The sequence below is a fragment of the Haliotis rubra genome, unplaced genomic scaffold, assembly GCF_003918875.1.
Source record: "Haliotis rubra isolate DU_JTF1 unplaced genomic scaffold, ASM391887v1 Scf34, whole genome shotgun sequence".
Taxonomy (NCBI): domain Eukaryota; kingdom Metazoa; phylum Mollusca; class Gastropoda; order Lepetellida; family Haliotidae; genus Haliotis; species Haliotis rubra.
Window position 1 is genome coordinate 3,121,311 of NW_025767013.1, and position 12,265 is coordinate 3,133,575.

At 39.7% G+C, this 12,265-nt stretch overlaps 1 protein-coding gene across 1 annotated transcript in view; it reads right to left on the minus strand.

Moving 5' to 3' along the window:
* The window catches only part of LOC124284602 (C-myc promoter-binding protein-like), an 86,594-nt gene that overhangs the window by 11,777 nt on the left and 62,552 nt on the right, over nucleotides 1–12,265 (minus strand). The window contains 8 exon segments of the mRNA XM_046720707.1: nucleotides 1,671–1,977; nucleotides 2,271–2,399; nucleotides 2,759–2,903; nucleotides 3,437–3,477; nucleotides 4,223–4,364; nucleotides 10,979–11,041; nucleotides 11,316–11,371; nucleotides 11,837–11,982. Of these exon segments, the coding sequence (XP_046576663.1) occupies nucleotides 1,671–1,977; nucleotides 2,271–2,399; nucleotides 2,759–2,903; nucleotides 3,437–3,477; nucleotides 4,223–4,364; nucleotides 10,979–11,041; nucleotides 11,316–11,371; nucleotides 11,837–11,982 (1,029 nt within the window).

Below are 12,265 nucleotides of genomic sequence, written 5' to 3' on the forward strand. Positions count from 1 at the left end.
CTGCCTCGGGCTGCCGAGCGACTTCCGAACAATACTTCCCAGTCTGCGACGTGGCTGATGATCACCAGCGAAGCTGTTTGATGCATCACCTGGAAATACATCACAGACAAATACTATACCAGGAAACTGTTACAAGAATGAGATTAGAAAACAGGGAGCAGCATGTTCTTCCAAATAGGAAGACACACTGTCCTGGCCTGACATAGATGGATCAAGTTACTGATAAGTAATCTTACCTCTGTTTAATGATAAATTGACAACACATTCTGCATTCCCTGAGCAAAAACCACCACCACACAACACAAAGCTATTAGAATGACACCCTGACATTTCACAAAACAAACCACACTGGCACACACAAGAAATGGGTTAAATACTGATTTCCACATTTCCACTCTGCCCTATTAAGCAGCCTGGGTACTCATTATACATTAACAGCAAAGCAACTGTTTAAATGTATCATACGCCTTTGCTGTAGCCACATTGCTCCTTAAAAAGTAGGTCAGTGGTAGAAACCACTAGATCTTTTAACAACATCACTGAATTAGTGAGTGACATGGGTTTTAAATAATGTACAAAACACTGATCTTGTCAAGGGAATCATTGCAGCCACAGTGAGTGAGTGATCTGGGTTCAATGCTGCTTTGACGGGATTGTTCTGGTATAACAACTTCCAATTAACCTTCTATACCTATCTCTTGAGACCTCGAAACCCCAGGTAACAAATTGGACACATAGTACCTCTGTGCATGGGTATAGGTAGGAATAGCTTTTTAAAGTATTGACAGGAATGGTAATGGGATCTGAGGGGAATACATTTACTGTAATATCATGATGCAACAGTACTGATTATAAGTTCATGATGTGTAAATAGTTGCAGCAGCATATCAGTTTCCTGCCGTGGCGCTGCAGCAAGAGGCTGGATGAGAAGCAGACACATCGGACACCTTACCTCTCCCATGTGTCATAGACTGCGTCCTCACGACCTTCTTCCTGAAGCTCAATCTCAGCGGGTTTCTGCCTTCACTTTTCCTCCTCTCTGGTTCAGACTTTGATTTAGTGGATGTGTCAGTCTCATCCACACTACTTAGGATCCGGGACAACCTCTTCACATCCTCCTGTGTCATGGAGTTATAGCCCCTGTCTGACACACCACCTGTAGGGGGCAGCACAGGCAAACACAAGGGGTCAGGGGTTGACAGGTTAGGTATGGTGGCAGCTTGCAGTATTGCTCATAGGCATAGAGAGAATCGAAAGCTTAATTTATAGAAAGTATCTTCATGAATACATTTTATGACAATTAGCATCTTTATTATATGAGGTTATCATACTTGAACAACAAATGAGCTTGAAAAAAAAGCATGACAAAAAGATGCAAATAGGTGTCCTTTTGAAATGTGGCATTTTACTCCTCTAAAATACACCAAAGCAAGCGGCATAGCAGAGAAGAAAAAGCATGGGTATATCGAAGCTAGTGCTATCAGCCATCTTAACTATTTCTGTAATCAATGAAATAATAGAGAGCAGACAAACAGCTATGATTTAATTTAATCCAACCACACTCCATTCACAAGACAGAGGACAATTCTGGTTTTACAAACAAGCCAACATGCATATAAACCCAATGCAAACTCAACAACAACAATCAGGCTATTTTCCAAGCCACCTACCTGTGCTGAGTCGCTCCTCAATGTTGGCCTTGACAACTGCAGCAGTATCTACATTGCCGTTGGCGCCATCGCTGACAACTATTTCAGATTTTGTTGAGGGATCTTGAAGCACTTCCTCCTGAAAGTAGCTGTCGACGCTGGTTCTGCTAATCTGATCAAACTCACTCCCTGAGTTGGAGCAGATTGACAAACTACGGCGACGGATGGCTCGCCGGAACTGTGCAACACCAATGATAACATTGCGGATTTTTGTCCACAAAAGTCGTCCCTTGTTGATGTGTGTCGGCCACTTGGCTTCCAGAATCAACTGAAATTGAATAGCGACTCAGTAATACACATGCATGTTTTTTATTGAACATTGTGTTTTCAGCATAAGAGGAGGGATGACTAATCTTTAGTGAACACTGATGAAGGAGTGTGAGTGAGTTTAGTTTTACACCGCTTTTAGCAATATTCCAGCAATATCACCTTGGGGGATACCAGAAATGGGCTTCACATATTGTACCCATGTGGGGATTGAACCTGGATCTTCGAGGTGATGAGCGAACGCTTTAACCCCTAGGCTACCCCACTGCCCCACTGATGAAGGAAGATACTCACCTTGTTGTAGTAGCCGTATGTGATAGCATTAGGCTGAACACCATGCTTCTTCATAGCCAAGAACACCTTGATGGCAAGGAAGGGTTCATTGTACTGCCCACAGAGCTGCATGAGGATGCGGTAGCACACCTGGAGTAGAGACACAACAGTATTGAGGACTCACTTGTATGTTGTCCTATTGTTAAATGGCTCAGTATTACAAATATGGGTCTCAACAACTTATGTGAATTTAGTTTTATGCCATTTTAGCAATATTCCAGCAATAACACAGCAGGGGACACCAGAAATGGGTTTCACACATTGTACTATGTGGGGAATCACACCCTGGTCTTCTGTGTGACAAGCACTAAGCTTTAACCACTACGTTACCTCACCGCCCACAACTGTTATGTGACTAAAATATTTTTGTGTTCAATGTCCACATCCAACTGTTGGGGATAGGTTATGTGATCACTTGCTCTTCATCAATAACTATAATGATGGCATACCTCATCAGGGGAGATAAGTTTTGACTGTCCCATCTTCCTGAGCACTGCAAAGGCTATTCTGAAAGACTCCTCTTTGGTCTGGTTGACAGTGACCAATGCTGGCAGATTGATGAACCACAGACTGTAACAGTTGGCTGCCAAACATCTGTAACACAAACAGCAACACTGTACATGTGAGGACCACAAACAGCAACATTGTATCACCCAAAAACACAAACAGCAACATTGTATCACCCAAAACACAAACAGCAACACTGTATCACCCAAACAGCAACACTGCATCACCCAAAAACACAAACAGCAACATTGTATCACCCAAAACACAAACAGCAACACTGTATCACCCAAAACACAAACAGCAACATTGATTCATTTTTGTTACAAAAATGTAATACTGCATTATGTGTTTGCAAAGTTTATTCTGAGAAAAGTGGACGGTTAAAATTGCTATTCAATTCTCAGGTCAGTTCTGACAATTTTGTTTTGGCAGCCCTTGTAGGAGCAAAATCTTTCCAAATGATCAACTTAAATAGACATTGTTTCAAAACAACACTTGTTTATGCCGCGAATAATAGTCCATGGTGTTTCCTGTGAAATGGACACAGCCTAAACACCAATATAAAGTCATACTGAGACCACACAGTTCAATGTAATTGTACAGGTTGTGACTAGACTTACTTTGCCCATCTGTGAGGATTAGTGATGTGCTGCTGTGCGATCTGAAAGAAACAATAAGCATCATTACAGGCATTAGCATTGACAACAGCTAACCAGGTGCTTTATAGGTTCCACTACACTAAATCAGTATCGCTTGCTCGCTGAGCCGGTCCGTATGTAAACAAGTCAAGAGAGACAGAGACATGTGACAGCTGTGATTGGATGAAATAGTGTAAGATGTTTGTTTTTTAAAAGCACATCCAACCAGTAATTAAAACTGACCACAATTTTAAGCATTTAGTATTGTCATTTTTATCACCATCACTTATGCTTATTGTGTGTACAGATATTTTCCAGTAGGTGACATTTGGTGCGGAACTGGGGTTGATGTGTTCCGCTTCCTGTGCTCACAAAACGAGCCGGACAAGTTGGCCAGATATTGTGTTTTATGGTAGTTTAAAGGCCAGAGTGTACCCATGTGTACATGGAATGGCTGTTGATAGCCTGTCTATTTTTAAAAAATTATCAGGTTACTATAGAAGTCTATGGGAAAACATTTAGTGGTGTGTAACCTGTAAGAACCTTGACTGCCTCTAACACAGTTTGAACCCATAAACTTACAGAGTTATCCCCCTTTGGCCAAACTGATAAAGCAGAACTTGCCTCTGTTATGAGAGACAGAAAATATGATCATGCAAAATGAAACCCCCAGGAACACAAATGCTCACTTTAAAAGAAACAAGACAAAATTGTGAAATATATTTCTCTGCAATTTATGGGCATTGAGCGAATTCTCCTAATGCTTACCTTCTGAGCTGATCGAATCTCCTGCTTGGTTCTGCGTGCCAAGGGGCTGTTGGGACAGAGCGATTGTTTGCCTGGCAGCGACAGAGTGGATGGCTTCTTGGTGAGGAACAGCTCAGGCTTCAGTGATGGGAAGCCATTGTAACTGCAAGAGAGAATCATCAAATCATTAATATCTGGATTCTAGTACATTCTAATAATATATAAACAAGAACGTCTTGGAAATGTGTTGGTTCAAATATAAATCTCACATCAAAAAGTGCAAAATGTATTGTTCATTAGGCATATCCTACAAATGCTACAACACAAATGCTAGAGATTTGTTCATAACCGTAATTTTGTTGAGATATATGAAAAGAAGTGCTGGTGGAGTAGGAAAACAACAACCCAAGGACAGCTGTTTGGGGTCATATGATAGTTATATATATTAACTGTCATAATGACTATATGAAGTTACCCTCAAAATGTTATGTTGCCGTCCTAACATAAATGTGATCATCTTTCCCCAAACCTGTTCCTACCAAAAAATTATGTTGGACAAGACAGTAAAGGGACAATTGTTTTGGACATATAGAAAACATACAAAAAGGAAATAGAACAAGTTGGGGATAGGTTATGATGACTGAATTCTACAGTACCCTGGTCCTCACAAAATAACTTTATAGCAGTCACAACATAATGACGCAAACTTCTTTTTCTTTCTTAACACATGTATCTTATTTCCCATGTTTCAATTTTAGCATTGTTTATAATATAGCATGCAACTTTATGAATAACAACTTCAGCAATGTTTGGTTGTAGAATCTTTTAACTTGAAAATGGTGTAAGAATCTACACTGAAACATTGCCCTGTGCAGTAAACAAGAAGGTATTATCCATAAAGTTGTTTGCTTTATTACTGACTCATAACTTCTACAAATGCCAATCGAACACATTGTTTATACCAAAGAAATTACTGACCTCCATACAACTTGCAACTGATCTATCATCACTTAACCATTTCACAGACTTGTAAGAAGCTCATTGCAATGCTTTTGTTGAGTACAAATTGCACACTCTTATTCGAACACTTGTAAATGTTTAAACCATTACAAAACCATTCCTGATCTAAATTTCATCCCCAATCAAAACACATCAAGCCATGTTCTCTCAAGAAATAAATTGTGCTCTGTTGATAAACAAAGTATGCCCGACATGACTGTTGTAGTTTATGGAAGATAAACACTGCACTAGCATTTTGCTGCATGTGGTACAGAGGTGCACATGTGCAGAGAGCACCTGCACCCTTCCTGGCACCAGCCCAATACAGATACTCCTCACAGAGCAGTATGTGGTAGAGTGGTGTAGGGAGCACACTGCTGGCTCCAGTCCAACACTCATTCTGTGTGCACGACACCTTCATTACCCTCCCACTATCATCTCTGCCACCAGTGTGCAAGTGGCCATAAGAATCTGAAATAATTAACCTCTATCCCAAAATGAAACTTCCTTTATATGGCAGAAGAACTATAAATCAGATGGCAAACCTCTCTTTTTTTGTAGTGCATTTTTCAATCAAAACATTTATTTTTGTCTCAGAGAACGCCCTACTTGTGAAATGGGATAAAGTTGAAGACCAACTTTTTCCCAGATGTTCTTTTTAATGAGATTTGTTTAAGACAACAGACTAAAGGAAAAGCACTACATTAACAGAAAATCAAGTCAGCAAACAAACACTATAATTTAACATGTGGAAGAGCATTAGTCATCAGGACATAACTTGTTTGTATACATGGAACAGTCTGTTGGTTACAATTTCAACTCTTTGCATGGTTGTAGGCCACGGAGCACTGAGGGGAACAGTGACTGGTGGTAGCAACAGTATGGAAACCCTGATGAAAAGGCTATCACTGTGAGGAGCTTGTAACAGTCTAAAGCAGGTGCCCCTTACGGTGCAACATGTGGAGACGTGTAGGGAGCACCTTTGTTGGCCCAAACTCTATACACACAGAGAAGCAGGTCAGGGTGTAATGTCAGTGTAGTTACATTACCTATCACTATGCTATTTACACTTATCACCAGATCATAAAACATTCCTGGGATATAAGCACTGTCCAATTCAAGTCTACTTGATGTTAAACAGTTCCATCCTATGGGTTGCAGCCAGCTTCACCTATCTTGATTATTCTCACAGAAGTAGATTCTTGTCAGTGGTTTACAGCTCAATATATGTGTTATTCGTTACATCTTTTCATGAATGAGGAAAACAGCTCTCGTCACGTCAATAAGACACATTTCCATATACATGTACATCCAAACACAATTCTGATAATGGTTACAATACATGTTTTGTCAAAATATCAATTGTACTATATGTACTGTACATTTCCATAATTACATTAGACTGACTGACTGAGTTTGGTTTTACGCCGCTTTTAGCAATATTCCAGCAACATCACGGCAGGGGACACCAGGAATGGGCTTCACACATTGTGCCCATGTGGGGATTCGAACCCGGGTCTTCGGCGTGAAGAGCCAACGCTTTAACCATTATGCTACCCCACCGCCCAATTACATTAGAACCTGGAATGAATCGATAATCATAAGGACAGTGGTCTTGACTTACAACTCCTCTGATTTGCTGTAGATGTAATGAATTGTATTGTGAGGATTTCTTTTCTGCATCCATTCTCTACATTTGTGCATATATATGTAACTATGCAATGTCTACTCCAAAGAACTGATCCAAATAGATTTACGCAATACCTAATCTAAACTGATTCTCTCCAATGAATTCATGCAATATTTATATAGATCTAATATCAATATAATGAACATTAATTATATACAGCCTATCCTATCAGAAATAGTCAAAGCTGCGAATAATATCAGATCAAAAGACATTTTTTTCTAGTGAAATCCATTACTGGTCAATGTGGCATAAAAACAGACAGTATTGTCATAAAATGATTCCCGATTGCATTGTGCCCAAGAGCTCTCCCACCACTCAGCAGAAGACTTTCATATTCGTTATCACACACAAATGTTATTTATGTGGAAACTAAATCAGGAATCAGATCCAAAAGAGGCTGCAAGATGCTGCTGCTGATGGACGTCTGGCATGGCCAAGTAAACACCACAGCACAAAAAGCTCCCCTGGGGGACTTAAATTACCCAGACCTATTTCAGCTGCAGCTACATTCAACAGGAAATTGATAAATCAATTTATGACATGGTCCCCCTCAATAATCCTATTACACCAGTCAAATGTCAGAATTGATTATTGAGAACCCCGATTACGGTGAGCTTATGACTTGTGATGGACTCGTTATCTCTGTCCTGAAATAACAGGGCATTCTGCTTTGCCCACACACTCCCAACACACTCCCCACTGAGAACATACAACTACATCCATGCTGGCTTTGTTGCAGATTCTTCCTCCTTTTGCTGAGGCAATTTAGAAAATGAGAAAGAGATGTTATCAGTCTTAATAGACCACAGACTGATGGAAAGAACATGATTTTCAACTTGTGAAATGTTTTATAACATTTTTTTTCTTCTCTTCTTAAGCTGATGAGTTTCTGCCAAGTAGCCCAGGGCCCCCAGCTTCCAGATGTCTACATTAATTACCTCGACTTTAAATCCACAGACTATTTCTGAGGCAAGTGTTCAAACCTGGCAGGTATGACGCGAGAGCCACATAGCCACTGAATGTTTAAGAATGTTTTATCCCTTTGTTCAATAAAGCTACCACCGTTGGTGCACTATGACATGCTGAGACGGTGAGGAAACAGTTGTGAATTTTCAAAAACGCAAGAATTATGCCCAAGTGTACCTCTTTCTGTAATTTATGAAAAGCTGGATAACACAAGTTTGTACAAATGCTATTCAGCATCAACACAGGGCCTATCAAAGTCTGTCTCAAAGTCCCAGAACCACATTATGTTCAATTCCACCCATCCCTTTATGCATTGCTAAAGTCCTAAATGAAGCAAGCCTAGATTTTCTCATGTTCTGAATTTCCCATCTCGCTCATGCTCCTTTCCAGTTTAAATGGAGTTATTCTTTCATAAACAATTATACACATTCAGAGACCAAGTGTCAATCTAGGCTTATATGAGTGAGTGAGTTTAGTTTTACGCCACACTCAGCAATATTCCAGCTACATGGCGGCAGTCTGTAAATAATCAATTCTGGACCAGACAATCCAGTGATCAACAGCATGAGCATCGATCTGCGTAACTGGGAACCAATGACATGTGTCAACCAAGCCAGCGAGCCTGCCCACCCGATCCCGTTAGTCGCTTCTTACGACAAGCATGGGTTACTGAAGATTCATTTTAGGCTTATATAGGCAACTGTTTCTTGACAAAGTAGTTTTATCTGCACATGTTGCAAATCTATTGATCCAGTGAGCTATTACTGTCAAGCCTGAATAATCTACTTACAAGAAAGTTACACCTTTAACCAAGGAGACTTACATCAGATGGGATCACAAGCTGGATTACATGAACACATAATTGCCCTGTATGTTGTTTGGCCTGCTAAAACTTGGAGCCTCCCTACCACAAATACTACCAAGGGTGAGTCATCTAGATTAAACATCACAAGACGAAACATGTCAGGGCAGGTCAGCTTAGTAGTGAGTGAGTGAGTTTTAGTGGTGTTCCGATAAGTTGAAATAATCGAAGATTGGTCGCAGTGACCAAACGACCAAGCAATCGATCACATTTTCTCATAATCGAACACAAACGATTTTGCAACTACTGTTTTAGTGTTTGAAACACTTGACGATGGAACATATCCTAGAAGTTGTCAGGGCCTGAAAACTTGTTTAATTCTTAGAAAACTCACTTCACTAACTGAAAAGTCATGACTGAATATTTCTTGAAGACTCCAGAAAGTTTATGTTCATGATATTTTACTCATCACTTTAAAGTAGCAAGTTGCATCATGTTATACATATCTACAATAACAACCTGGACAGGAAAATCTGAAAAAATGGCGCTAACCAATTTTTTTCGATGATTGTTCGTTGGTAATGAAGCAATCATCAATTGTGAGATTTCAACCAATTCCCAACACTAGTGAGTTTAGTTTTACGCCGTACGGGTCGTCAGCTTAGTAAGGAAGAATGAATGGTGGTGGATTCAGATCCCAGTTGGTCCATTTCCAGGTTGTTTAGCACCAAGTACTAGACCTGCATCACTTCGATTGTACATCCCATATTAACCTTGTTGTAACTTGAGTACTGTTGAAAATTGGCTCAACCTCAATCACTCACTTACATGAGTAAAAAGTCTGTCATGTTGGCAGTCTACACAATGCCATTTAGAATGTGGTCAAATGTAATAGGTTTGGGATTACACTTTCTCAGTAAAGTACAGATTCCAGTAGTTTTATTAGGTTGAGTCCCACCTGGGATCAATCTGCTGCCACAAAAGCAATGGCATGACTATGATACACAACAATGCACAGTGAGTTGCTGTAGCTTAGATGGCTGAGCCACCTGTATCCACAAGAATGAAGACGCAACCATATCATAAATGTAAGGTCAAGCACGTGAGTGAGTGAGTGAGTGAGCAGCTTTACAATATTCCAGCAAGATCACAGTGGGGGACTCCAGACATGGGCTTCACACATTGTAGCCATAAGGAGAATCGAACTCGGGTGTTTAGTGAGGGCCCATCAAAACATTTGTTTGCCCCTTCATATGTAAATGAATTAAGAAGAAAGAAGCTTCACATGAAATGTTTTAAAAAAAGGTTTTTATACAAAATGTCAAATCGACCAGAGTGGGGAATAGATAGATACATCCACACTTTCCTCAGTGCATACATCAACAGAAAATTATGCAAAAATCAACATCTGGCTGGAATACAGTTTTTGGTACAGACAGCAATATTTTGTTTCTGTCTTTAATTCATCAGATCAGTTGGCAAACCACCTCCACCAAAATCTTAAAATCCAAACAGAACCTATCTAAACATGCCTTAATGCTGTATGATTTCTTTCTTTCCACTCCAATAATGAAATACGAACATGCAGAAAGACTTTCCTCACACAAACACTGTACTAACATACGGAAGGAGGAACACTTGTCCCAATACTCTCAGTTTCCCCAATATCAGACAAAGCCTTCATGGTTGTAGTCCTCTACATGTGCTATCTAACTGGAACTCTAATGACTATGGATGAGCTTATTGTTCAGGTTTATCTTTCATCTATTTCAAACACACATACAGGGAAATGAAAAGTACACAGATATCTGTGAAATTATTTGTGAAACGCATGCACACATCAAAGACACCACATAATCTTCCATGAGAGGCAGTGAGAGAGAGTATGGTTTTACACCACTTTTAGCAATATTCTAGCAATATCACGGCAGGGGACACCAGAAATGGGCTTTACACATTGTACCCATGTGGGAAACCATGTCTTCAGCATGACCATTAGGCTTCCTCACCGCCCCGGTATCGGTCAAGTTTTTCAGGACAAAATCCAATTTATTAAAAGGTGTTGTTTATGACCCTTATAGGTCCAGTGCTGATTTAAAGGGTGGAGTTGGAACCTTTAACCCAATTCCCTATATGCTATTGATTAGGAGTGAGTGAGTGAGTGAGTGAGTGAGCTTTAATCAGAAAAACAGTTTCATTGTGTAAGTTGAATGTAGGAGGAAAGCCCTAATTGATGCAGGTCAGTGACCAATTTTGAAAAACCCACAAGCACTGACATGGTGCTAACAAATGTGGAAACATACAGCATCACAAGACCTACCTGTACTTGACCCCCTCAGGTAATCCAACAGGTTCTGGGGGCATGATGAACACTGTACGTTCGCTGAAAGACAACAAACACATTTAATACCATATACCATCAGTCATAACACTGACAGTTCCTCTAAGCAATCACCACTGCATTAGCAAGTATGAAAATAAGTCAAACATTAATTACAAATAATTTCTGCTTTCTATCTTTACATAATTTTTACTTCATAATTTAAACATTGCAAATAAATGTCTTAAGGAAATCTATCTCAATATGAGGAATTATCATGACGTTCAAGAAGTAACTTGTAAGTTGTATCAGTTAATGATTAGAAATGGACAGTTACCTTGTATGAGAACTTTCAATTTCTATCAGCTTTGGATCACCACTGGTTTCGACCACCTGCATTACACAAATGAATCAGTTAGAATTAACTCTCCTTCACACAATATTACAAAAACGTACGCCAGTCTAATAAGGCTGGAAATCTCAAACAGATGCAAGTCATGTTTACATTTAGTATTTTGACAGATCCTATGAGCATTGAATGAAGCTGAAAGAATATTACAAACATGGGTTACAAAGAGGAATCCTGGCATGACCAAGGGAGACAACTCTGTGGGGAATAAACACGGTGCCTTGGAATTCTCAGGTATCCCTATCCTATTCTATTCCTGCTAAAAGATACATATATATAATGTGAGAGGCACATACTCTTAAAGTGGAGCATTTCATGGTCTACAAACTTCATCCAGCTATGGTTAGTCAACATAATCAAATGTTTCAATCGATTAGGTGATCCCTTTCGATTCCTACCATCCAAACTTCAAAATGCCTATTAGAGAAGTAAATCATATCAAAATTTACCTTCTCAGCACATTCATCAAAGAAAGTAAGGCTGGCATCTTTGTCAGACACGAAGGACCTCTCCTCAATGAATCGGAAGAACATCTGTGTTTTCATCATCTGGTGGAAGAACTTGGCATAGGCTTTGTCTCTACTCTTCTGGAAGGCTGAAATATAGTTCAAGTTTAGACAGTCATGAAATTTCTGTTCTGTGTGGTCTGACAAACATTGTATGCTAATTCTGATCTGATTTAGAGTGGCACACAACTAGATGGGGTTATTACTGTTACTACCTGGACTGATTTTGATACTTTAACTTAAACAATAGTTGACAGTGATGGTGCAACATGTCTGACCTAAGGGAGGACGGTCATCTAGATAACATACTAACTCCTAAATTCCATTAATGTGTAACAATGAACAGTGTGGCACCAACTAGCTTCAGGACGT